The sequence below is a fragment of the Leptonychotes weddellii genome, chromosome 6, assembly GCF_054177405.1.
Source record: "Leptonychotes weddellii isolate Sample4059 chromosome 6, ASM5417740v2, whole genome shotgun sequence".
Taxonomy (NCBI): Eukaryota; Metazoa; Chordata; class Mammalia; order Carnivora; family Phocidae; genus Leptonychotes; species Leptonychotes weddellii.
Genome location: NC_138374.1, coordinates 25,828,696 through 25,856,298, shown reverse-complemented (window position 1 = coordinate 25,856,298; position 27,603 = coordinate 25,828,696). Strand labels below are relative to the sequence as shown.

Sequence of the window (27,603 nt, the reverse complement as noted above, 5' to 3'; positions counted from 1 at the left end):
AAATAGACATATTTTTAAATTGGAAAAAAAGCCTCTTTAATTTATAACCCCCCACCCCCTCGTCCAAAATCCCAAACAAACCAGGTTTAGACACAGCTTTTAAAGGAACATATCCATTGTGTAAGGCAGATGCCTGGCTTCACCCTGGAAAAATTCTAATTCAGTATATGGGGGGGGGGGCGTGCAGCTAGGAATATGTATTTCAAAAAATCTTCACCTATGATTCTGATGCACAGCCACACACACACACAAAATCATTGATTTAAAGTTAGGCACACTGACATTTTGAATTTATGCCAGAAGATGAAGTAAAAGCCCATAGACCCCTGCACAATGTAATTCTAGAATAATTTAAAGGTTGAGTACTATACTAGTAGAGGAAAAAGCCGTGTAGAAATATGGTATTCACCTAGCAAAATACACAAACGTCCAATCACTATGTTGTATACCAAAAACTAATATAATATTGTATGTCAATTATACCTCAATAAAAAAAAAAAGAAATATAACCCATAGCATGAAGAATCTAGAATTAGCCCCCTACCGCACAATTCTCGGACAAGCTATTCTATTCCCCCCCAAATGCAAATGGGAGTGTAACGTGGGAGGGAGAAGAGTATGCAGGGTTCGAAGCTAAAAATCGAGGGAAGGAGGTCTGTTTTGCAAGAGCCCTTCACACCTGTTTAATATTTTCCAGTTTAGGAAGCACTGTCACAGACCCTGCCTCACTGATCCGCACAATAAAACTGGGAGGTCCGCGGGGAAAGGCGTTGAGAGAACGGAACTCGGAGGGAGCCCACGTTCACCGCCTAGGCTGCCACAGGGCTGAACCCGGTCTCCACACTGTGTCGTAGATCCACCGGCCTTCTCTCGATGACACGGTGGCCCTGGCAGTGGGACCCGGAGGACTGTGCGCAGGGCCCCGCCCTGGGGCTCGGTACCTGGGCGGCGGCCACCTCGTAGCCGTCGGGGTTCATGGACGGCAGGATGTGCACGCGGGTGCCCTCCACCAGCCGCACGATGCGCTGGTTCCCGTTCCGGAACTCCTCGCACAGGAACTCGGCCAGCTGCAGCAGCAACTCGCGGCCCAGCACCTCGTTGCCGTGCATGTTTCCCACGTACTTGACCTCCGGCTCCACTGCAAGCGCGAGAAGAAGATGCAGGAAGAGAGAAGATGGAGAAAGCTTGCAAGTGCCAAGGATTCCTCACCATGCAGAGGGACCTTTTCCCTCTTTCCCCATAATGAATAAATGAAAATCTTACGCTTCTGCTGGGTCTTTTCCAGTGATTCCTGAGGCCCTTTTGGACAAATTGCAATGATAAATGCTACAGAAACCCATGCCCTCGAACCCCTACTGTGTTCATTACTTCTAATCTTCACAGAAAACCCGTGAAGAAGGCATGATTAGCCTCAGGAAGAGGGAGGAATGGAAGCAGCTGAGTAACTTGTAGGTCACCTAGTTAATTAATAAGATGGAGGCCCTAAGCAAGGTGACATCTAGAGTAGCTTGGTACTTCTCAGAAACAACTCTTTTCAGGGTAAAAATGGTGTTTTCCCAAGACCTGCTTGTATAAAGTCTAGGTTATGGCATAACAATTCCAAACATCCCAGTTGAAAACTTAATTTGCCTGGTACCAAGACAACTAAAATACATCTGAGAATGCCATGTCTTGAGGCACAGAGGAGGAAGGAGTGATTCTAGGCCTTCTCTTTGGCTATGCTAACTGTTCAACTGCAGGAAGAATTGAGGGCATGAAAAGAGCCTCTAGAACCACTTAAAGAAAATCATGCTTGCCTCCTTTTAAAAAGAACAGCTCTTGCCACTTGATTTCTCCTCCGCCCCACACTCTCCTGCTTCCATGACTTTTCTGATTCTGGACCTCTTCATCTCCACATTTCCAAATCCTCCTCACTGTCTTTCTAGGCTCAGTTCAAATGTCACTCACTCAGAGAAGGCATCTTGGGTTCTCCCTGCTGGGAGTGAACTTGTTATTGAACTTCCCTTTACTACTTAACATTTTCTACTCTGAGTTTTACCTAATTTTGCACATCTCCTGTTTCCTTTGCTAGACCTGGCCTTCGCAATGTATGCACATTTTCATTTTCCTTAGGATACAATCCACTGTATTTATCTTAGTATACCTACAGGAGTCTTTCCCAAAGGAATGTTTATAACCCACAAGGGTTGTGTAGTGAATTTTCTATAATGTGTATTTTTAAATCTTAGGGTATTTCTTTAATCTTAGATTATGTCTTTCTTACTTTTCTTGGCATTAAAATATCCCTTCTTTTAGGAAAGGATGGTGATAGCAGATGGCAGATAGTATTCTTCAACATCCTTGTTCAGCAAAATAAAACCTGGAAAATCTATGTTTGTCCCTTCCAATCTCTCTTATTTATTAAAACAATTTTTTTTAAAACTTAGGTGAAATCCAGGGGCGCCTGGGTGGTACAGTCGGTTAAGCGTCTGCCTTCGACTCAGGTCATGATTCCAGGGTCCTGGGATCAAGTCCAGCATTGGGCTCCCTGCTCCGTGGGGAGTCTGCTTCTCCCTCTACCTTTCCCCCCTGCTCGTGATCTCTCTCTCTCCCGGATAAATAAATAAAATCTTAAAAAAAAAAAAAAAAAAAAGGAGCCCTGATCCAATCAACCTTCTTAAAAACAAAACAAACAAACAAAAATCTTAGGTGAAATTCAAAAGTCTGGGAACCACTGCCCTATAGAACCCAGCATAATGTCTTGTACTTAAAGGTGCTTGGTATAAAATTCTTTGTCCCCACTTTCCATTTATCCAGAATAAAACCAATTCTCATAACAACCCCTGCTATCATTTTGGTTCAAGCCCCATATGCTGACACCTGGTTTATTACAGGAAATCTCCTTCTCGAACCCCTTGCATCTGCCCGCCTGTAAAATCTATTCTCCTGAGTCACTGGTCAGCAAGCTTTTTCTGTGCAGGGCCAGATTGTAAATACTTTGGGATCATGGGCTATATTGTCTCTGTCTAGCTACTCGACTCTTCCAGCAACAGCAGACAGTCAATACAAAAACAAATGGGCAGGGGTCTCTGGCTGGCTCAGTCAGTAGGGCATGCGATTCTTGATCTTGGGGCCATGAGTCCGAGCCCCACGTTGGTGTAGAGTTTACTTTAAAAAAAAAGAAAATGGGCATGGCTGTGTTTCAGTGAAACTTTATTTACCTAAACAGGGGGCTGGCCCTCAGGCTACAGTTTGCTGACCCCTGTTCTGAGTGGTCTTTTACAAATGTATCCCTATTCTGAGTGGTCTTTTAAAAATCCTAAGTCAGATCATGTCATTCTTCTGCATAAGACCCTCCAGCGGCTTCTCACTTTACTCTAAAAGCCAAAATCTTTACAAAGGCTTAAAAGGCACCACATGATCTCTTGCCCAGTAGCCCTATTCCCAACCATACAGCTCTGACCTTGCTTTCCTGTTGTTCACCTTGCTGGAGCCATGGGGGCTTCCTTGCTGTTCCTCACCATGCCAAGCACACTCCTGCTCTTCCCTCTGTCTGCAAACATTTTCCTCCCCAATGATAGTACAGCATGCTCCATCACATCACCTCAAATGAGAAGCTTTTCCTAAACAGCAATAACCCCCTCCCCAGCATTGGCATTCTCTCTCTTTTCAAGGTTATTTTTCTCTATAGCACGTTTTTCCATCTGATTCAATATATATTCACTTAGTTACCCACTTGTTGCCAGTCTTACACTGATAGAATTAAGTCCCCTGAGGGAGGGGTCTTTGTTTTATTCTCTGTTTGTTGTATATTCAGAGTCTACAAAAGTGCTTGCAGATAGCGGCATCATCGGCAATATTTGTGGAATGAATAATGAATGTGTGAATGGATGAACAGCTAAAGTATAGGGCATCAGAGAAAAGAGAGATTAGTGAGGACTAGAATAGGATGAGAAAGCCTCAAGGAGGCCTTGAATGCTAGGCAGTGGAAGGGGGCATGGGAGTGAGGGCCTAACCCATATTGTTCACTAGCACCCACAAGTATCCACAATGAACATACACCCCCAAAAGCATGGTGCTTTCAATGCAAGAGTGGCTTCAAAGCAAAGTCCTTATCCTCATTTAATGGCATAGATTTCCTTAAGCCAGCTCCGCCCATCCTTGCCCTCCCCGCTGGCCATGTAACATTCTGAAGCTGTCAGGGACAGAATCCACTGGGTGTGAGGTTGTCACTGAAGGATTTTAAGGAGGGCAGTGAGAGGACTATATCAGTATTTGGGAAAAGTATTCTGGCATCTGTGTGCTAAATGGAAGGGTTAGAGAGTGGTGGCAGGTAGGAGTTACGAGAGTCAGGAGCCTAGTGCAATGTTTTAGGCAGGTTGTAATGGTGTTTGGCTAGTGTGGGGGATGTGGAAGTGGAAAGGAAGAGAGAGATTTGAAGCTGACAAGGTGAAGGAGGAACTGATATAATTTGGATGTCACAATTGCTGTAAGTAAAGAAGTGAGAAATTAGAAATAACTTAAATGTCTATAAATCAATGAAGAGTTACCTACAACCATGCAATGGAATATTATGCAGCCCCAAAATATGTTGTAGATGTACATTTATGGACACGGATACTATTTATAAAAGATGATGAGATGAGAAAAGCAGTTCTAGTATGATTCCATTTTTATTTAAAAAATATGTGTGTTGTGGGGTTGTTAAACATGCATACAAAAAAGTCTGGAAGGATATGCATCACTATGTTTAACAATGATCATCTGTGAGTGGTGGGATTATGCGTGAGTTTTGTTCTTGTTTCTTTATCTAATTTTTATTTCAATCTAAACACAGATTGCTTTTATAATAGAAACAAACTAACAAAAAGTAATCCAATGAATAAAACTAATACCCAAGACCTCAAGCTCTCTCCAGGTTCCCATACACTATCACGCTGTCATTCCCCAGAAAGATATCCCTAAACCTTTTGAGGTTTCCTGGCAGAACGAGAAGAGCTAATTGTTTCTGCTTGTGTCTCCTGAAGCACTGAATAAAGATAGCAAAATAGCACAGAAGAAAGAAGAGTTATGGGAGGGAAGGCAGGGGGATGGGGTGGGAGCAGGGAAGAAGACTCACCTTTTACCATGAAGGTCTTGAGCAAACAAAACCTCAAAAAGAAGAACAGACTAGAGCCTGAATTAGGGCTGCAGCTCCCCCAAAGCAGGGGCAATTTGAGGGCTAAGGAGGGAAAGACTTAGCACAGCTGGAGGAAGAGGTGATATTTTATAGGTGGAGGGGTCCATGGACTTCCTCAGAAACCACCCCAATTACTGGATTTGTAAGGGAAGGGTCCTGCCCCATCCACTCCAACAACTGCTCAGGGCTTACAGGGCTCGTGGATCCCAGGGTAGTCGCTGAATTCCAGCACGTAGAGGTGTCTCCCCTTCACACTGCGCCCGATGCTGTACACTCGCGTGACATAGGGGCATTCGTTGTGCACCTTGTACAGCGTCCGCACAAGCTGGTCATAGTGGTGGTGGCGGAAGGTCACCGGGGCAACCAACTTGAAGAGAAGGAGAAGATGGAAGGAGACTGAGAGCAGGCCTGGCATCTTGCTGGGCTTTTTCAAAGAGACCTACTAAAATGGGCTCCACCTCTCCCAACAACTGTCAAAATCCAAGGGCCAAGAACCAGCTCTTCCTAGTTTCCCGCCAGTAAACACCAGTCTGACAGAACCTGGCAAGGAAATGCAGAATTGTCCCGTTCAGAGGGGAAATTATTTATGTAGCTCTGAAGCAGCCACTCATCTCTCCTCCCCCATCACTCGGCTTCTCCTCATCCAGGGAAACCTTTTGAAAGGTTTTGTACTCCCCCAGAATGGGTAGTTTCACTGATTCTGGCTTACTGATTAACTGGACTGTAAACAAGCTTCAATAAATAGTTGCTTATAACCCTTTGATTCCCAGAGAATTTTGAGAAACTTGGCCTGTGCTTATTCCTTATATTACAATTTAAGGAGATGTATTAATGAGAATTCTCTGTCCATTTCAATCAATCCCACACACAGCTGCCAGACTCTGAAGCATATCTCAGAGTCTTGTCCCTTTTCCCTCTCAAACATCTTTCGACAGATACCATTGAGAAAATGAAAAGATAAGCCACTGGCGGGGAGAAAACAATTGCAGTTCATAAATCTGATACTATATCCAAACACATCAAGGACTCTTACAACACAATAATAAAACAAGCAACCCATTTCAAAAATGGGCAAAAGATTTGAATAGACATTTCACCAAAGTAGATATATGAATAGCTAATAAGCACATTTAAAGATGGTCACCATTATTGGTCAAAAGGAAATACAACATAAAACCACAATGAGAAATCACTTCATATCCACTAGAATGGCTACAATCAAAAAGTCACAATAACAAGTTTTGGTGAGAATAGGGAGAAACTGGAACCCTCCAATGGGAAAATGTTGCAGCCATTAGGGAAAACAGTTTTCTTGCAGTTTCCTAAAAGGTTAAATATATACTTACTACATGACCCAGTAATTTCATCCCTATGTATCTACCCAAGAGAAATGAAAACATACATCCACACAAAAACCTGTACATGAATGTTCGTAGCAATATTATTCAAAATAGACAAAGTGGAAACATCCATATGTCCATTAACTGGTGAATGGAGAAATAAAATACGGCATAGCTGTAGAATGAAATATCATTTGACAATAAAAAGGAGTGGCATACTGATATATTGTGTAACATGGATGAACCTTAAAAGTATTATGCTCAGTGAAAGAAGTCAGATACAAATGGCCACATATTACATGATCCAATTCATATAAAATGTTTCTAAGAGGCAAATGTATAGAGACACAGAGTAAATAAGAGGTTGCCTGGAGCTGGAAGCAGAAATGTAGTGACTCTAAGTGGGTAGAAGTTGTCTTTTTAAGGTGCTAGAAGTGTTCTAAAATTAGACTGTACAACTCTGTAAATACACTAATTTACAGATTCATTGAATTGTATACATAAAGCAGGTGAATTTTTTGGTATATAAATTATATCTCAATAAAGCTGCTTTAAAAAAAAGAAATAAAAATAATGAAGTAAGCCCCTCCTCCCAAAGTTAACTATAAATTTACCATACAACCCAACAATTCCACTCTGGGTACCTAGCCAAGAGAACAAAGACTTGCACGTGAGAATATTTATGCAGCCTATTCATAATAGCCAAAAGGTAGAAACTACCCAAATGTGCATCAGCTGGTGAATAGAGAAATCAAATGTGGTATATCCATATAATTGAACACTGCAGCATGGATGGGCTCCAAAGACACTATGCTAAGTGAAAGAAACCAACACGAAAAACCACATATAAAATGATTCTATTTCCATGAAACGTCCTGCAAAAGTAAACCTACAGAGACAGAAAGCAAACTAGTGATTGCGTGGGGTTGGGGATGGGAACGGGGATTCACTGTAAACAGGCATGAGGCATCTTGTTGGAGTGATGAGGAGGTCCTAAACTGGATGATGGTGATGATCACACAACTCAGTAAGTTTACTAGACATCACTGAGTTGTACATTTAAAACGGGCGAATTTTATGGCATATAAATTACACCTGTTTTCAAAGAACAAAGTTTCAGTGGATCTTCATATGGTATAGTGTAAAGTACAAATGCCTCAGCTTGGTTTTCAAGTCCTTCCTACCAGGCCCGGCTGTGACTTGCCATCCTGCCTCTCACCCCAGTGCAGCCTCACCACATGGTCTACTGTCTTCTGAGCATGCCCTCATTGCCTGCCTTCCTGCTTTAGCTCGTGCTGTTTCCCCAGGTAACTCAACCCAGCTCCCAATCCTGGGTCTTTCTCACCTCCCCTTGCAATTGCTACTATAATCAGTCTTTATATTTCCAATCCTTATTGCTTTGCCTATTATGCACTTATCACTGTGCTAGGTGTTAGGATATACGGCAGCCCCACTGACACCCTGCTCCTGTTCTCTAGGATGGTTGTCAGCCTCTAACACAGAGCCTGGCACAGGTGCACACTTGTTAACTGAACGAACGAACAAACCCAATATTGACTTTTCCGCTTGCATCCTGCTGCTCTATCTCTAGCAAACTTTCCCAAGAAAATCTTATGCTTATCTAACCTGTCAGTAAAGACCACTATTTCCTCTTAGATATGTTGGGTGAACACTATCTAGATAGGCCAATCTAGCTCACACATAGTCCAGAGGGTTGGCCCAAGGTAAGTACCAAGTTCTTAGTATCACAGGGCTGCTGCCTTACACTCACTGCTAAAATCCTTAATAATTCTGACGAGATCCTGACACCCCAGGTCGTGAATCAAGAGAGAAGGCTGTGAAGGCATTACTAATGCTTTCACACATTAGGCCCTTTTTCTAGGACAATATCTACTGTGATTACTGGAGGCTTGGCTTGGCGGCCCTCAGAGAAGCCCAAATTGTTCCTCTGCAGAAGAATTGCCACTTCTCTGGCAAATGTGCCTTGAGTTATTATGGGGACCTCACTCATGTTAAACAGATGACCCCCATTCTCTAGCAGAGGGATGTACCCGCCCCACCTGTTTGAACTTTGGGTTGTGGTAAACAGGGAATACCCCCTATATATCAGAGCTGGGGTTGACACTCCTTCCCTGGAATTCCACTTTGATACCCGAACATGTGCCCTAAAGCCAGAGTGCATGCAATGCCTCTCGAAATAACTAGAAGTGGAAGGAGCCTGTGTGTCAGGGGGATATGATATTTAAAAGCTTCCAGCTTTAATGAGATATAACTAACATAACATTGTGTGCATTTAAGATGTACAACGGAATGATTGGATACATGTATATGTTGCAAAATGATTACCACAATAGGGTCAGTTAACACTTCTGTCACCTCACTTAGTTATCTGTGTGTGTGCATGTAGTGAGAATATTTAAGATCTACTCTCTTTTCAAGTATATAATATAGTGTTGTTAACTACAGTCACCGTGCTGTACATTGGATCTCCCAAATTTATTCATCTTACAGCTGGGAGTTTGCATCCTTTGACCAATATCTCATTTCACCCGTCCTCCAACCACTAGCAACCACCCTTCTACTTTCTGTTTCTATGAGTTTGGCTTTTTTAGGTTCCACATATAAGTGAGATCTACAGTATTTGTCTTTCTCTGTCTGACTTATTTCACTTAGCATAATGCATAAGGATATGATTTTTAAAAAAAGTTCAACTCCCTCTTAGGCCATTTGACCTTGGGCAAATTAATTAACTTCTCTAAACTTCAGTTTCCTTCTGTATAGGATGGAGAAGAAAAAGTTCCTTTCTCATGAGTTGGGTGGATCAGCTAAGATGATGCATGCAAGGCCTTTTGTACAGTACCTGGCACACTGCAAGGGCTCAGGGCATATTATTAGCAGTATTAATAGTAGTAGCAGCAGCATGAAGCATGTGTTCTGTGCTAGAGACCATGCTAGATGATGGCAGTATAATCCATTCATTCAACAAATATATACATAAGGTCTTTACTATTAAAGGCTAACAGCTTTACTATTATTATTTTTGATCTATTATTTTGATCTAGAATAAAACCAACCAAGACTCCTGCCCGTGGGGCGCTTACATTCTGGTGAAGTGACAATCAAGAGTGAAAAAGGCAGTCTCTATCCTCAAAGCTACAGATGAAAAAGCACAACACTGGGGGAAAGTGATGGATGTAACCACTGGAGACCATTAAGCAGGATCACCTAACTTAGCTTGGGAGGGTCAGGGACAGCATGTGGGAGTTGAACTAGATCAGAGGGTCCTGTCTCCCCCTGAGGTAGGTGTAATAATGGCCCCCAAAGAGGTCCACATCCAAATCCCTGGGACCTGTGAGTATGTGATGTTATGTGGCAAGGCGCAATGAAGTTTACAGATGGAATTCAGATTGTTTATCGGCTGATCTTGAGATAGAGGGATTACCCAGGTAAAAGAGGAGGGCAGGAGCGTCAGAGCCATGGTGATGAGATGTGAGAAAAAGGGCGAATTTTAGGCATTTCCTTCTTCTGGGTTCTCAGTATCCTCAAAGCCGCCCCTGTCCGGACCAAGAAGTCTCCACTATTTTACAATTCTCCATTGCCCTACAGGGTACCAACTCGTTCCTTATATTTTCCCCACAAAAGTCTGGGGAGGAGGGTGCAGTAATTCCCATTTCAGAGGAGGGATTTGCCCAGAGTTACATAACTAACTAGTGGGGGAGGGTCTGGACTCCACAACCCCTTGGCAGTGAGCCCAACATTCTACTCAACCAATTCCAGTGGATACAGATATGCAGGAGAAGTAAGTTCCCACCAGGGAAATGTGAGCAAAGAAAGGAGTACATGAAAACTTGCAAAGGAGCGGGAAGAGGTAGAAGGATATTCACATCAAGTAGGGAGGTGGGAAGCAGTCATCCTTCTTCCTTATGTCACTCCTCCCTAGACCCTACACAAAGGAGAGAGGGAGTGGGGAAACGGGGGAAGAGAGAGAGAGAGAAGGGGGAGGTTGTGGGTTCCCAACCCACACCTCCAGGTATCTTAGTTTTAAATTTTCTTTCTATCATGCAGCAGTAACTCTGAGTTTCTGCAGAGCAATCTCATCATTTAACCCTGCTAAATAAATATTAGTGGGCTGGACCTATAGATGAACCACATGTCCAGCTCCATTCACATCAGCAACCACCCTCAGACATTTGGGTTTTAAGTGTTATGAGAGAGCAGGGTGAAGAGAACCTGGCCAAGGGTGGAGAGTAAGGGAAGGCGATCCTCAGGAGAGACCAAGCCCCTTCCAATTCTCCTTGCTGGAATGTTCTTGCAGCTTGTCACCTGGGGACCTTCCCCTGATCATCTCATCTAAATAGGCCTCCCCTGGTTATACTTGGTCTTACTGCCCGTTTATTTTAATCAGAGAATTTCATTTGTCTGTCTGTAATTATCTTGCTTATTTCTTTTCTTGTTTATTTATTTATTGGCTGTCTCCCCCAGTAGAAGGCAAACTCAGTGAAGGCCAAGACTAACTTATTTTACTGTTCACCATGTAATCCCTGGACAACGTGTTAGATAAATTAAAGAATGAAGGAAGTCAATAATGTATGAACTAAGATCTGAGATCTGAATGAGCAGATGTTGACCCAGTAAAAATGGTGGAGTGTTTGGGGATGTTTTTGAGAGGGAAGAGCCTGTTATTTCCTTTTCATCCCAACCATGTGGAGTCTGCTAGGGTCTGTTCCTGGATTTCTTTTCTTTACCTGTGCTTACTCCCAGATGATCTCAGCCACAAATCCCAATATAAGCTGATGATTCTCACATTTAGGTCTCTTGCTCCTACTTCTCTGAACTCCAGAACTGTATTTCCAACTGTCCACTTCCCATCTCCACTAGGATTTCTACTAGGCATTCCTGCCAAATAGCACCCACCCCCTCCAGTCTCTGAAGCCAGAGCAGAGCCTTACAGATACAAACTGTGTCTACAAATGCCTCCAAATGATGGTGGGTCAACTGGATGAGGAGAAACCAGTCCTCTCCCCCAGAACTCCCTTTCATCTTGCCCTGCTTAATATTTCCCCAAAGCACTTATTAACATCTGGCATACTGTATATTTTTCTGTTTATTGTCTTCTCTCCCTGTAAGAATATAAATGCTTCATGGGTAGAGAATCGATCTCTTTTATTTTCTGATGTGTCTCTAACAACTAGAGCAGGGTCTGGATGTAGTAGGTTCCCCATAAATACTCACTGAGTGAATGAATGATGGAATGATTCAATGTTCTTACTCACATAACCCCATCTGATCTTTACCTGAATCTTTCTTGGGGGACCATTATATCCCATTTACATATATCCCTAACATTTAAATGATTTTCCCAGATCATATAACTTATATTTGGCAAATCTGGAGATTAAATTAGCTTTCGGACTCCAGAGCTTTCTACAATGCCAGAACTATCACATTGGCCTGGTTATATTATGAAATGGCCTCCAATTTGGCTTCCTGTTCTTAAGGGTCCTTGAAAAGAATTCTCTTTTGAAATGAATTTATATGCTTATGTAAAAAGGAGATATACTTGTTATAAAAATGTAGAAAACATAGAAAAGAATAAGGGTAAAAATAAGATGCTACCCCCAAACCCCAACAACTAGGAATAACCACTGTTGGTGACAGTCAGTCCTATTGGGATGACTCAAAATCTGTTCCTTCTCTCCTCTGCCTCCTCCAACTGTCATATATTACCACGATTGACCCAATTTCTCAGGCCAAAACTTAGGACTCATCCATAATCCTTCTTTTTATCTCACTCCTCATGTCACCAAGTAATATGGACTCTGCTTTGAAATATATCTGGAAACTACTTCTCTCACCTTGACCACCATCATCCTAGGCTAGGCAACCATATATTTCTTGCTTGAATGATGACAATAGCTTCACCCTGTGTTTCTTGTTTGGATAATGACAATAGTCTCCTCGAATATTCTTCTTGTTTCTATTTTTGCCCCACTAGTTTTATTAAATATACCATAGCCAGAGTTTGGGAAACATAAATCAAATTACTTTCTAACTCAAAACATTTCAGTGATTTCCCACTGTACTTAACATAAAAAATTTGTACATGCCTAGTCAGCAACAGTAACAATGTCCTTTATATTCCTTGGACATACTAAGCTTATTTCTGCCCCAGGGCTTTTATACTTGCTGTTTTCCCTGCCTGGAATTCTCTTCTTCTACATCTTTGTGTGGCTTCTCCCTTTACATCATTTAAGTTCACGCTCAAATACCACCACTTTAGAGAGGCTGGCCCTGATCTTCCTACCTACCTAAACTAGTCCCTGGCCGCTTTGGAGTCAGAAGAAAAGAATTTCTTCTTTGTAATACTTTCATTACCTAAAGGCATATTATGTAATTAGTTGTTCCTTTTTTTGTTTGTTGTATGTACTACTAAGATGTAAGTTGTGTGAAGTCAGGATTACTGTCTTGTTTGTTTCCCTGCTTTTCCTCAATGCTTAGAATGATGCTTAGCACATACTAGGTGCTCAATAAATGTTTGTTAAATGAATTTGAAAATAGAAGGATAGATCGGTAATTTTATAAAAAAGGGGTTATAGACTTTATGCTTTTAAAAATAAAAATTACTATATTGAATATTTCTTATACTTAACAGAAAAAAAAAAGTTGAAATAAAGCCAAAGGAATTGCTTACCTTTCAAAAAATGTCTCTTCATAAAATGAAATAATAGTTGCCAAACAATGGCTCTACAGAAAAAGAAAAGCATAGAAATCATTAAGGGATGGTGATTGTTATGCTGTTAGGTTTTTCAACCACATGTTTCACTTTCAGGTGGTACCTATTTAATCCATGCTGTGATAAATCTTTTTGTTTGTTCATTTATTCATTCAACAAAAATATATTGAATACTTCGTGTCAAGCTCTGGTATGGGGCTAGATAGTAAGACAGGCAAGATCCCAGTCTCATGGTCAGTGTGCGTGTGTGTGTGTGTGTGTGTGTGTATAAGAGGCAGAAAATAAACAGTGAATACCTAATGACTGAGACATTTTCAGGTTCTATTTATGAAGAAATAAACCAGTATGTGGTGATAGAGTCTGGCCCAAGGTAGGTTAGGGTGGGTTGGGGTGGCTGATTTGGATTGGGGGTCAGACATGGCCTGTCTTGTGCAAGTGACAAAGAGTGCTGTAGAGTGCTATGTATACATTGGCTGTATTTGAGTTCTGCATCAGCAAAGGAGTCAGGGGAATCTCTGGGAACAGAGAGCAAGCAGTCAGTCAGATGCAGTGCCAGCTGGCTGGTCTGGGGACTGGAGAGCCAGCCAGTGCAGGAGCTTGGAGACCAAAGAGGCCACACACGTCCGAGAGGAGGGTAGGGAGGTGGCGCATGCCTCGTTCATTTGGCAAGTAGTTCAGATTTTATTCCAAGAATAAGGACAAGCTTTAAACAGAAGGATGGCATGAAGTGAGCGCTCCCTTCTCCTAAAAGCTCCTTTGCAGTCCAATGGCTCCAGATTTTTGTTAGTCACATTACTTGATGCTGTAAGATTTATATTCAGTTCTGTGTTCAATTCTCACAAGTGTTGAGCTGTCTTTTAGATTTAAAGTGGTATAGTGTTGGGGTGCCTGGGTGGCTCAGTTGGTTAAGCGACTGCCTTCGGCTCAGGTCATGATCCTGGAGTCCCCGGGATCGAGTCCCGCATCGGGCTCCCTGCTCAGTAGGGGGTCTGCTTCTCCCTCTGCCCTCTTCCCTCTCATGCTTTCTGTCTCTCATTCTCTCTCTCTCAAATAAATAAATAAAATCTTTAAAAAAAAGTGGTATAGTGTTTATCATCATTGTTTAAAAACTGTGTCTTCTCTTTCTCACTTCCTCCTCCCTTGGTTTTCTTTCAGAAAAAAAATAATTTTATTGTTTCCTATCATTACATATTAAAGAGCAAATTTGTAGAGACGAGAAAAGACCTCAACAGAAATATAATTTAAACATGAAAAAAGTTCTTTTTTCCAAGGTATTAGGTTGATACCTTTTCAAAGTGCATTTGTCTGGCCTTTGCAGTAACTTTTGTTTACTTGTCAAAGCCTGCCATAAAATCAAGCCTGTCGGTGTCTTGTCTATTCTACCATTCTTGCAATAGAGTCCTCATAAAAAGCCATGTACTCTTGGTGCTTCAAGGCTGTGCTGAGCTCTTTGTAATGGCTTTATTTTTCTCTCTTATTTTTCTTCTATAGTTCTTCCTTCAGCCACCTCCCTGATATTCTGCCTTCCTGAATGCTTTTCTTTATATTCTGATTTTCCAGGAGTGTTCTCTGCCCCTCAACTCCCTATAGCCATTAGGATTAGATAGAAAAGTCCAACTGATTGTAACTTTACTTCTTTCTCAAGTGAATGGAGTTTGGAAGCAAGCAGTTCAAGACCATTGCGATCATCAAATGGCCCAGGCCCCTTCTAGTTTGTTGCTCTAGCAATCTTACTTAACAGACATGCACCTTATGTGTGGACAGATGTTCCAACCCCACCATCATGTTTACATTCCAGCCACTAGGAAGGAAACCACCTTCTTCCTTGAAAAGCAAACTTCCCACCCTCACACACTGCTGGTGGAAACAGATAAATGGGATGTGGTGTATACATATTCAGCAAAAAAAATAATGAAGTACTAATACATGCTATAACATGGATGAACCTTGGAAACATTATGCTAAATGAAAGAAGCCAGTCACAGAAAACCTACATATTACATCATTCCATTTGTATGTGGTGTATGCATTATATCTCAATAAAACTGCTGAAAAAAATAAAAACAAAAGCAAACTTCCCAGTTTTACACATGGCTTCCACTTCCATCTCACAGGCTAGAAGGTAGTCACATGGTCATGCCTATATGCAAGGGAAGCTGGTAAATGTAGTCTTTATCCCAGACAGCCATGAGCCCAGCTAAAACCCAAAAGTTCTGTTCCAATAAAAAGAGAGGACAGAGACTGCAGAACACTGATCATCTCTGACCCACCTTAGTCAGACCTTAGACCTTGTCAGTCTACTCACAGAGGGTCACTGGATGTACTTTCCAGGAACATGACACTTAATTTTAAGTAAATTGATCACTTTTCCAGAGTCTATGTAGGGATGTGTTGGCTTTGTGTGCTCACATATTTTAGATCAAAATTAATTTCATTTGGCAGTCATTCTTTATAGTTTTGTTTTATAACATTTTCCTTGTTTATTGAAAATGGAAGGTGTTTTTAACTTTTTGCTTTCAGTTGGTTTCAAAAGGTTGGAAGTGAATTCAAAATGCCCCTTTCCTACTATTTTTAACTCCAGTTTTTCAGGATAAATACTCTTGAATACATTTTTTTCTAAATGCAGCTCTTCTGGGATTTTGTAGAAGCTAAAGTCCTTCTGGGGTTTCCTCTACTTTTTGAATCCAGCCCAGCCCCCAGTGTTGGACTTTCAGTGCTCTCTAGAGACAGGCTGTTCTCCAGATACACTCCCCTCCCACCTCACCTGCCACCCCCCACACACTGCTTGTCGGGTCTCACTTTTCAATAAAGGTTCTGTATAAGCTGTAGAGTGCTATGTATACATTGGCTGTATTTATTAATTTCTTACTGTCTGGATTAGAATGCTTTTCCCTTTTGCCTGTTCCTCAGGGACCTCAAATGCAACCCCTTTGAATCTAAACACAGCATTTCTTATCCCTTAGCCGCTCTTCTTGGGAAATGGCACCACCTGTTGCCCAAGTCGAAAACATGGGAGCTGTTCTGAATGCTCCCTTCTTACCCATTTCCCAAACGTACTCACTCACTGAGGCCTCTCCACTCTCTTTCTTGATGATCCTCACCACTGCCCTTGCTCTTCACCTCCACGGCCACCGCCTCGGTTCTGTTCTCAATCATCCTGGACTGGATCTGCCTTCCTGCCTGGGATTCAAACCCCTCTGGCTGCACATGTCACACAGCAGCCAGCATCATTTTTCTTCCGTGCAAACCACACCTAGTCTCCTGCTCGCCCCTCCCGTCACTGTTCAGATCCTTTATTGGTTCTCCACTCTCCTCAGTTAAGTTCAAACCTCTTTGCCTGGCAACAAGGCCCTCCAAGGCCTGGTGTTTACTGCCTGTCCCACATCAGATCGTCTCTCTTCCCCAATGTCTCTCCTTCCTGCTAACCATACCAAGCAACCCACAATCTTGCAAAAGCCTCTGCGGTATTGCCCCCAATCTTTAAAAATTATGGTAAAATACACCAACAGAAAAGAGGTTGGGATCTCCTCTCTCTCCATCTGGAAGCTGACTCCTATTTGTGTTTCAAAACTAAGTTCAGGCATCATTTTCTCTAAACCTTTCCTTTCACGTACCCCTGGTCTGATTTCAGTGTCCTTCCTTTGTGTTTCCATAAAACTCTGTGCATACTTCTCTACAAACATAGCATGATGCCATAATTGTTGGCTTATTTGTTTGTTTTCCCTTAAGTCCATGGACAATATCTCATTTCTGGATTCCCAGTCCCACGCCTATACTTGAATTATATAACAGAATTAAACAAATGTTGAAAAGCAATAACTAATAATGAACTATCTCCCCTGCATTTACATTTTGTTGACTTTAGAACAGGGCAGGAAATGACTAAGTGGAATTCCAGAAACCCAGGCTCTTCCATATGCCCCCACTAACCCTACTCCCAATAGGGCAATCATTGGTTCAGTGACATGTTGACTCAGACTGCCCTCCAGCCAGTGGAAAGCAGGCATAGCAAGGACTCTGAATCCGTTCTGTGTACCAGTATTGCCCAATTTGTCAACAGCCTGTACCTGTGTAATCCTCCTTGTTGGAGTAGAGTGGTTCTTTCTGAGTTTGAAAAAAACTAATGTAATGTGTGTTTACTGATATGACATCATATTAGGTATCAGGGTATTAGACAGAAGGTTAACTGAAAAAGAGGAGCCTGACTCTGAGTGATCTGGTCAACTGGGATGAAGGGACTAATGTATGTCAAACTTTGAGCAGCCTGCTAACTGGGCCAGTAACGGACCATGGGTCCAAATGTAGTAGGGGGCAACTATATTTTATTGATTATAAGGTGCTCTTATTTCACATTTTAATGTCTCTGAAACTGGAATGTATTTAAATTCAGAGAAACATAATATTATAATAAGAAGTATAAGAGAAATCCAATGTCACTATTATACCAGAGAAATATAATAACAAATATTAATTGATTGAATAGTGCCTAAGCCTGGAATTTCATACATTAATCCAGGAAACAGAGTGGGAAAAAACAATGAGTGGCTTACAAAGAATGTCTAAAAACTTAAATTTGCATTGACTATGGGAGATTTTTCAGTGACCTGAGAGTAAAAACCATCACTTATGAGCTCCTTCTAATTGTCAGAGAAAATACATACATTTCACTCATCCTCAACCTCCTAATCTTGGAAGGTAGGCGTTATTAATTCTACTTTTTGGTGAAGATTGAGAAAGTCTGGTCCTGCCCAAAGTCACATGGCTAGAATATGTCACAAACGACCAGATTTCAAAATCTGTTAGCTTTGTTTTATTGTATGGTCCCTCCTGAAGCAAGCACTAACCCTAAAGATAAAAATAATCGTTATCTAAGACTGGAAGAAAATTTTTTTCAGTTTGAGTAATTGGATCATCATTGAAGATCAAACCTATCCCTTCCATGTTAGAAACTAACAGAGAAGGTAGATAGGAAAGAGGCCTGAGCAAGCTTCTTGAGTTTGGCTTATAGGAGCCCTGAGAATGGAAATCCATGAGGGTTATTTCATCCCAAACAACCATAAATACGATGTTGAGTCCAGCTTCATGAAAAAAATCAGAACTAGAACTGCCTACTCTGAATACAACGTTGGTACCAATTATGTAAAGGTCTGGAGACTTAAACTTTGACATCACTGAGACCAAAGGTATTTTGCCCTAAATCTTTCTCACTGTGATTGCAAATTTGTAGAATTACCTACTGTTTACCTGACAGGACCTATGCCTGGTATCATATTTTTCTCTTATATCAACATCACTTCAGTCCAGCCAGAGTTCACCAACCCCCCTTGGAAACTCTAGATTAGACTGACTCCCCAAAAGTGGCCCAATTCGTTTCAGTTCTGGTTGTGCCCGGTACTGGGATTTTTCCCTTCTCCTTATTGGCCTGTTCCAATTCTGTACTTCTGATATTCCAGCATGCCTTCTGCTGGGATATTGTCTTGAACCTGAGTCTTGACACTGCATGCCCTGAGGCAGGGTTTAGAAAATTACCTATGAAAGCCATGAAGTACTTACTAGACATCATGCTTCTATTTTATCAGGACAATTTGTGCTAATTATTATTTTGCGCTTGTATATATATTCTTTTTTTAAAGAAGTTTTATTAAGATATAATTCACATACTATAAAATTCACCCATTTAAGTGTACAGTTCAGTGGTTTTTAGAAAACGAGTCGTACAGTCATCACTGCAATCTAATTTTAGAATATTATCATCACTCTGTTCCCCTCCAACCGCCCCCCCCACCCCGCCGCCCCGGAGAAAACACTATGCTCATTTGCCATCACTTTCCAGCCCTAAGCAACCATGAATCCACTTTCTGTCTCTATAGATTTGCCTGTTATGGACATTTTACATAAATGGAATCATACAATATGTGATCTTTTGTGTCTGGCTTCTTTCATTTAGCATAATGTTTTTGAGGTTCATCCACATTGTAGCGTGTATCTGTACTTCTTTCCCTTTTAATGGCCAGATAATATTCCATTGTATGGCTCTTTTACATTTTGTTTATCCATTCACCAATAGATAATAAACATTTGGGTTGTTTCCACTTTTTGGTTATTATGAATAACGCTATTATGAATACTCTTGTACAAGTTCTTGTGTGGACGTGTTTTATTTGTCCCGGGTATACACCTTGGAGTGAAATTGTTAGTCATATGGTAATTCTACACTTAGCACTTTGAGGAACTGCCAAACAGTTTTCCAAAGTGGCTGTACCATTTTACATTCCTAGCAGAAATTTATGAAGATTCTAACTTCTCCCTATTTTTGTAAGTACCTGTTCGTATCTTTATTTTAGCCATCCAAGTGGGTGTGAAGTGGTATCTCATTGTGGCTTTGATTTGCATTTCTCTGGTAACTAACGATCTTGAGAATCTTTTCATTTGTTTATTGGATATTTGTATATCATCTTTGGAGAAATGTCTATTCAAGCCCTTTGCCCATTTTTAAATTGGTTGTCTTTAATTACTGAGTTACCAGAGTTCTTTATATATTCTGGTACAAATCCCATATTGTATATGGTTTGCAAATATCTTTTCCCATTCTGAGGGTTGTCTCTTCACTTTTTTGATATTGTCCTTTGAAGCACAAAAGTTTAAAATTTTGATGAAATCTAATTTATGTTTTTGTTGTTGTTGTTGTTACTTGTGTTTTTGGTGTCATTTCAAGATCCTACTGCCTAACTCAAGGTCATGAAGATTTACTCCTATTTTTTCTTCTAAGAGTTTTATAGTTTTAACTCTCACATTTAGGTCTATGAGCCACTTGGAGTTAATTTTTGTGTATGGTTTAAGGAAGAGGTCCAACTTCATTCTTTTGCATGTGAATATCCAGTTGTCCCAGCCCCATTTGTGGAAAAGACTATTCTTTCCCTATTAAGTTGTCTTGATACCCTTGTTGAAAATCAATTGACCATAAGTGTGAGGTTTTATTTCTGGATCTTCAACCTATATGTCTATCTATACACCAGTGTCATGCAGTGTTAATTACTGTAGTTTTGTAGTTTGTTTTTTCTCCAACTACAATTTTTTTTTAATAAAGAGAATTATAAAACATGGAAAAATCAGTTCAGAAAGTCCACTTACTTCTTTAGTAGATCATTTTTTGACACAGTAACATCAATTTTAAATACTATTACATAAAGCATGATGGAGAAAAGAAATTTTGCTTTATAATTAGAAAAGTCACAATAAAACTTGCCAAGAAAAACAAAAACAAAAACAATCCATTTTGAAAATAAACACAGTCCATGCCAAACTAGTATAAGATGAAGCCAGGAGTCTTCAAAAGGAAAAAACTTTCTTCCCAATATTTTCTCTCCTTTTTATGGTTTCTGAAATTGGGAGACTGTCAAATTCAAAGGTTGCTGAGCTGTTCTGATTTGGCTCTTTTGGTATCTGTTTTTTCACCACGCTTGTCCTTGGATTTATCTTCTTCCTTAACATCTACTTTTTTTGTCCTCAGTTTCCTTCCTGTCTTCTTCAGTTCTAGTTTTCTTTGCACTTTCCTATGATAGCCATATTTCTATGACCTCCTTTTCCTTCATCCTCAGAATCTGATAAGCCCTTATCACAAGCTATCTGTTTATCTGGTATTCAAACAGAAATTCTCTTGTCTGAATCTTCTCCATCATTATCTCCACTGTCTTCATGAACAGCATCTTCTGGAGTAGTTTGCATCTGGATGCCAGGTGCATGAGGTAGCATGTGTAAATATTCAAAAAAATGCTGTTTTATCTTTTCCATATATTCCATAGTGTTCTGGTTTGTCATGTTTGAAGGGCTAATATGCAGTTTGTAGTCTGGTCCAAAATACTAAAAGTAATCATTATATGGCCATTCACTGGGAACACCTCACAATTGAGGGCAACTGCAGTATTACATGTCCAATATCGAGCAACATTACATATTGTCTACCCACCTCCCCCAAGCATCAGTAATGGCATATGGAAAGTTTTTACCACTTCTACACATTTAGCATGACCTTTGACTGTCAGCTTGAAGCAACCAAGTCTATCACCAGTGAGTCTGCACCACACTATGACACCCCAGCCCTAAGTTGATACATCTCTATCACTTTTAGGATAATAGGCTTACATAACTTCCCATGACTCATCATCTATACCATCTCTCACTGGAAAGTTGAAAGCAGAGTATTTGCCTTTTTCTGTACCAATATCCCTAGAGTCTCCTGTTCCAGGTAAGTATTCCCCATATTTATGGAATAGTAGTCATTAAATGATCTGCTGCTTAAAAGCTTCTTGAGTACCATCACCATGATGAATATCAATAATAATATGTAAGACTCTCTGAGGATACTTCAGTAATTCAAGGATGGCAAGTACAGTATCATTAACACAACAGAATCCTATTCTTCTGATTTCTTAGTATGATGTAATCCTCCAGCCCAGTTAACAGCCATGTTGGTTTGTTGTTGGTTTAACCTCACAGCCCCAAGCACCAGTTGAGAGCTTATAGAACTCAGTCCATCAGACTCTGGACAATCATCTCCAACACTAAATTTCTGCATCTGCTTACTATACTCAGACATGTTATCTGGTCTTACTGAATGTAAACATTTGATGTATTCATCACTGTAGTATTTTGTCATTTCTTCAGCAGTGGTCTTATGGGACTGTATATTTCCATTTTTCTATATAAGCCATAATTTAGCAGCAAGTTACAGGACATGAGGATTCTGAGGTTTCATGGGCTGACCCCGTCCATAATAATTTCCAGTATCACCATCATAGTAGTAGCTGACTTTCTTCTTGCCACCTCCCTAACACTAGGCCATGGACTCCCAGACCACAGCCAGCTCCCAGCTCTGGCTCCTTCTGCTCCTGCTGCTGGGCCTCAATCCAACTTGGGGGTGGCAGTGCCATAGAGAAGGGCAGGCTGGCAGATGGAGAGAAAAGGGTGATGGGAGGGCTCAAGAGCACCTAGTGTATACAGTAAAATATTGACAGTGATTATCTCTGTAGGGTAACATTTTCATTTTTTTGCTTTTTGCTTTTCTGCATTTTCCACTTTTTATGTTGAACACCTACTATCATTGTAATTAGAAGCAAAACATATCAACTGTTATTTTTGAAAATACTAATCAAATGATTGGGTAAGATAATAAGGGGGAAAAAATGTGTGCTGACCAATCCTGTTATTTTTATGAACTTATGGAAAATAGTAACTGGGAGCCAACCATCTCCTGCACAGAGGCAAGGGTATATGGAGTTCTGAATTTCAGAGAGGAAGAAAGAAGATAAAATGGCCAAGGTCTTTTTGATGGCCCCTGGTTCTAAGAATTAGAAAATTAATAATGGTTAATAGTTTACAAAAAAGAAAGGAACTTGTACCTTTTGTTTTGGAAAAGTATTACAAAGGGGAGATCAACAAAAGTTTGCAAAAGCAAATTCTTTTGTCATCTGGTAATACATGATATCTGATTTGGATTGACTTTCTTTGGTTTCTTTAAAAACCTGCATTGTACTCAATTACCAAACAAAATAGTTCCTGGATGACTTACCTGATCTTACTGGTGTACAGATTTAATCGTTTCATTCAGATTTGGAGAGTTCTAACAATTTGATTTGATTGACTTTGCTATCACCAGTGGATAATTTAGTTACGCCATAAATTCAGTGAAGCTAAAAATTGTCCAGAATGTGCACGTGTATGACTTCGGTGGATTTATTTGTATTTACCATTGAAAAAAGGCACAAAGCATTCTGTTTACCTGAAGCTGCTATTTTTATCCAAAAAGTGTCCTGGATCAAACTTCTCTAGATTGGGAAACTCCTTGCAATTGAAAAAAACAGACAGTAATGCAATAGAGTAGTGCCCTGGAACCAAGAAATGGAGAGTAGAATGTTACTTTATCACACTTACCCTTGGTTCTTTAAAAAAAAAAAAACAAAAACCTAACACTCTTAATTATAGTGGATTGAATAGGACTGAGCACTCTTAAACTAGCCTCATGAGTGGTTGTCTAGTTATGGCTATTTTACACACACTCTCATACATTACCTTTTACTGAATAATAAGATGGTTGTCAGTGGGAAGAACAATATTATGGTCAATGTGCAATAATCAATTGTTGAAAAACTAGGGTTTGCAACCTATATTGTCTAGACAATGAACTTTACTGGAATTGCTGCCTCAAATCGGGAGCTTACATCTCACAATTTTTTTCTTTCTGAATCCAGATGTGAATGAGAAAATGAGATACAAAATTGCTGAATCAAACCCTACTTCCCTCACTTATAAAATGGGGTGGGGGTAACCAAAACAGGCTTTCTTCTTTTTTTCCCAAAAGATCGTGAGGATTAAATGATAAAATAATAACGATAACCACAATTTATATTGGGGCCTTCACATTTACCTGATACTGCACTTAGTTTTTTAGAAATCTCATTTAATCTTCACTTCAACCACATCCAGTAGGCTCTCTCTTTGTTCATATGGTATAAACAAGGAAACTGACATTCAGAAAGAAGAAATAATTTGAAGTTAGACTTTTAGCAAGTGGCATAAACCCGAACCAGGTTCTGATTATAAAGCATCCCTACTATTTAAGTGAAAGCTTCCTTTTTCATTTTTACTTTATTTTGCATTTCCTTAAACATTATTTTACAATAACTGGAGTAGATAATACATGCACATGGTATAAAATATAAAAAAATGTACAAAAATGTGGAAAGTGAAAATGAATCTCTTCTTTTCCTATACTCTTTTGGTTTCCTTCTTGATGTAATCACTGTTACCCACTTATGATATATCCTTTGGGAGATAGCTTACAGATTTAAAAAAAAAAGACACATATATACATCCCCCACTATTTTCACACAAACAGCAGTATCCTATGGTTTTCTGTCACTTGCTTCGTATTCCACTTTATTGAAATAAGGGAATTTTAAAAATTCTTTGGAAATGAACATTCAGGGATCTTCCAGTCTTTAAATATCAAAAATACTGCTATGATGCATATTCTTACTTTGGGGGAGGTATTCATGAAGGATAAATTCCTAGTAGTGAAAGTGCTTTTTAAATTATGTTTTGAATTTTGATGAATACTGCCACATTGCCTTCCATAGAGGTATTTTACACTTTACAGTTTAACATTCTCTGTGCATATATTTGAGCCACCACGAATAAATTTTCGTGTAAGATGTGAGCTAGGGATATATATTTTTCCAACTCCCCCAGAGTTTTCCGAACTCTATCAAATAATCCATATTTTCCCTCTGGGTTACAAGGAAAAACGCACCTTTATCATGTACTAAGTTTCCATATAAAGTTCATTTTATTTTTATACTTTAATTGATCTATTAAAGCTATAGTACTCAGCTTCAATAACTGTGATTTTAAGATTTTATTTGAGAGACAGAGTGAGCGGGGGGGGGGAGCAGAGGGAGAGGGACAAGCAGACTCCGCACTGAGCATGAAGATGGATGTGGGGCTTGATTCCACGACCCTGAGATCACGACCTGAGCAGAAATCACTACAAAAAACTTACTACATCCTCAATGCGCATGAGTCGGACACTTAACCAACTGAGCCACCCAGGTGCTCCAATAACTGTGACTTTATATTTTAACATTAGGTAGGGCTATTGTGACTATTCTTTTAAAATTTTCCCTATCAAATTTGGGATGTTAGTTTAGTTCCAAAAAATACCTGGTTGATATTTTTGAGATTTCATAAACGTATAGATTGATTTTGGGATAACTGCTCTCTCTTCCTTCAAATAGAAAAAGTTAATTTATTAAAAACCTTACATCCTCTAACAGCTTGAAGTTTTTTCTATAGATCTTGAAATTTCTTGTTTATTCCCAAGTATTTTATCCTGGTTTTTATTATCAAAAACTTGTCTTCATTATATTTTTTATTTTATATAGGGTAGCAATTGATTGTTTTAAAATAATAAATTTGTGGGGCACCTGGGTGTTGTTTAAGCATCTGACTCGATTTCAGCTCAGGTCATGACCTCAGGGTCGTGAGATCGAGCCCCATGTTGGGCTCCTTGCTCTGCTTGGAGTCTGCTTGAGATTCTCTCCTTCTCTGCCCCTCTCCGCGCTCACGCTGTCTCTAAAGTAAATAAATAAAATCTTTAATAAATTTGTACCTAACCAGTGAATAATTCTATTTTTGCAATCTCGTTCAGGAAATTTTCTTGTACTTTACAGGTACAATTGTTTCATCTACAAATTTGCCTTCTTTAAAATTTTTTCTTATCTCATTCCCTTTTCTAATTCTAGTAATGGTAGATAGACTTTATTCCTGGTATTAATGGGGATCCTTTTAGTCTTTTATCAATTAGCCTGATTTGAGAAATGTTTTCTCTAAGGAGCTAGTCATCCATTCCCATTTTATTAAGGGTTTAACAAACTAAAAATGGATGTTAATTATCAAAACCATTTTCTATACAAACGAGACATCATGTGATTGCTCCCTAAATTCTATTTACACAGTGAATTTTTTTTTTATTTTTATTTTTTAGAGAGAGAGTGAGCTCAAGCATGTGCAAGCAGGGGCGGGGAGAGGCAGCAGGAGAGGGAGACAGAGAATCTTAAGCAGGCTCCATACCCAGTGCAGTGCCCGACAGCAGGCTCTATCTCATGACGCTGAGATCATGACCTGAGCTGAAATGAAGAGACAGACGCTTAACTGACTGAGCCACCCAGGCACCCCACATGGTTAATTTTACTAGATTTCCTAGTGTTAGACCATTCCTGTGTTCCTGATTATCTTCACTTGGTGGTGGTGTAGTATTTTTAATGTGATGCTAGGCCATGTGTTAGTAGACTTTTGCACTGATATTTTTAAGATTGGTAGCTATTTGTTTTGTAGTGTTTTGGTCAGGTTTGGCACCTTTTCTTCCTCTTCTATTCTTTATAACTGTTTAAATGTAAAACCCAACCCCTTAATCACTACAAAAAACTGACTACATCCTCAGTGCACATGTCAATGTTTTGGTAAATGCAAAGCGCTCTACAAATATTAACTGTTAGAAGCAGCAATATCTCAAATGTCATGGTATGTGAGGTCCTGGAAGATAATTTGGGTTAAAGGTTGACTGACACTTGATTACCTTATAGCTGCAGACACATTTTCTATCTCTTCCTCCTTTTTAAAATCCATAATGAAAAATAAGATTTCATGAGATTCTCATTACTGGAAATCACTGCCCCCTTTACACATTCTGAGAGTGGGAAGGGGCCTTGGAACCCTAGATCAGCCTCCCCCACTCTAGGGAGGCAGAAATGCACCCCAACAATCACCAGGCAGAAATCATTATACTAAGTGCATAAAAATATGTTGCTGAACCCACTGAAGAGCCCCGTGAGGATGTGTAAACAAGTTCAGAGATGTTAGGTAACTTCCCATGGTTACACATTAAGTCCTCACACAGACACTCTACCCTAACTTCTATGTCCTTTTTTCCCCACTACTCACTTTCCTGCATTTCACATTCATCCTTTTGTTCTTTCATGCAACAAAACTGACCAAAAACTCATATGGGCCAGGCATGAGCAATAGATACCAGCCCAAGAAAGAGCAGAATCACAGTCCCTACCCCTGGAGAGCTGAACATTTGTGAGGAAAGACATTAAATAGGTAAAGTGAGGTGTGTGAAATGTTCCAAGGCAGAAATGTGGAGTGCTCACCTGAGCCAACAGTTTAGGGTGACCTGTTTGAAGAAGTGAAGACTCATCAGGAGTTAGCAAAGGAAAGATGAAGTTATAAGGGGAAAAAAATTAGCCAGCTCAATGGAACAATATATGTTAAGGGACACAGAGAAGGTACATTCAAGGACCCAGGCTGTAGAGGTCAGTGGGGGCCAGATCACAAAGAGCCTTCTATGCACACATCTGGGGCTTAATCACAAAGCAACCAGAGATCACAACTTCTAATTCACAAAATTCCTTTTTCACAGCAAGAGGCAGAAATGACTTAGTTCTAAATCACTTCATTTTAATACCCACCCAGACCTACAGGATAATTGGTTTGAATTAGTTAAATTTCCTTGGTCTGCAGCAGCAGACATAGAATACTATGGGGTTGGAGCCCATAGGAACCCAGTAAAGGGCTGCTTTCCCCAAAACTCCCAATTACCAAGCCCTGCTGTCCAACATCACTGTGAAATTGTTCCCCAGGAAAGAAAGGTTGAGAGCTGAGGAGAGCAGGTCCAGCCCTGGCTCTTGGACTAACATCTGAATTAGAAAAGTTAGTTACATCATACCACTGCCAGTTATAATTTGTACAATTTGTCCCTTCCCTCTGCCTCAGTAAAACCGCCCCACCTCCTCCCTTCTTAGACAGCCTCTGAA

General features: G+C 40.2%; 1 protein-coding gene and 1 pseudogene across 3 annotated transcripts in view; both read right to left on the bottom strand.

Moving 5' to 3' along the window:
* CPN1 (carboxypeptidase N subunit 1) overlaps positions 1-6,414 on the bottom strand; it is a 24,700-nt gene extending 18,286 nt beyond the window's left edge. Inside the window, exons 1-2 of one of the 3 annotated variants that reach the window (XM_081823656.1) lie at positions 5,351-6,414; positions 942-1,138 (exon numbers count right to left, since the gene is read on the bottom strand). In XM_081823656.1, coding sequence (XP_081679782.1) covers positions 942-1,138; positions 5,351-5,573 — 420 coding nt within the window. In that variant the 5' untranslated portion in view covers positions 5,574-6,414. The remainder of the gene's footprint in view (positions 1-941; positions 1,139-5,350) is intronic. The other 2 variants (XM_031036530.2, XM_006741142.3) reach the window with 2 other exon arrangements.
* A 13,926-nt stretch (positions 6,415-20,340) lies between these two features.
* Positions 20,341-22,206, bottom strand: LOC102732302 (histone deacetylase 2 pseudogene; annotated as a pseudogene).
* Positions 22,207-27,603: the final 5,397 nt, after the last annotated feature.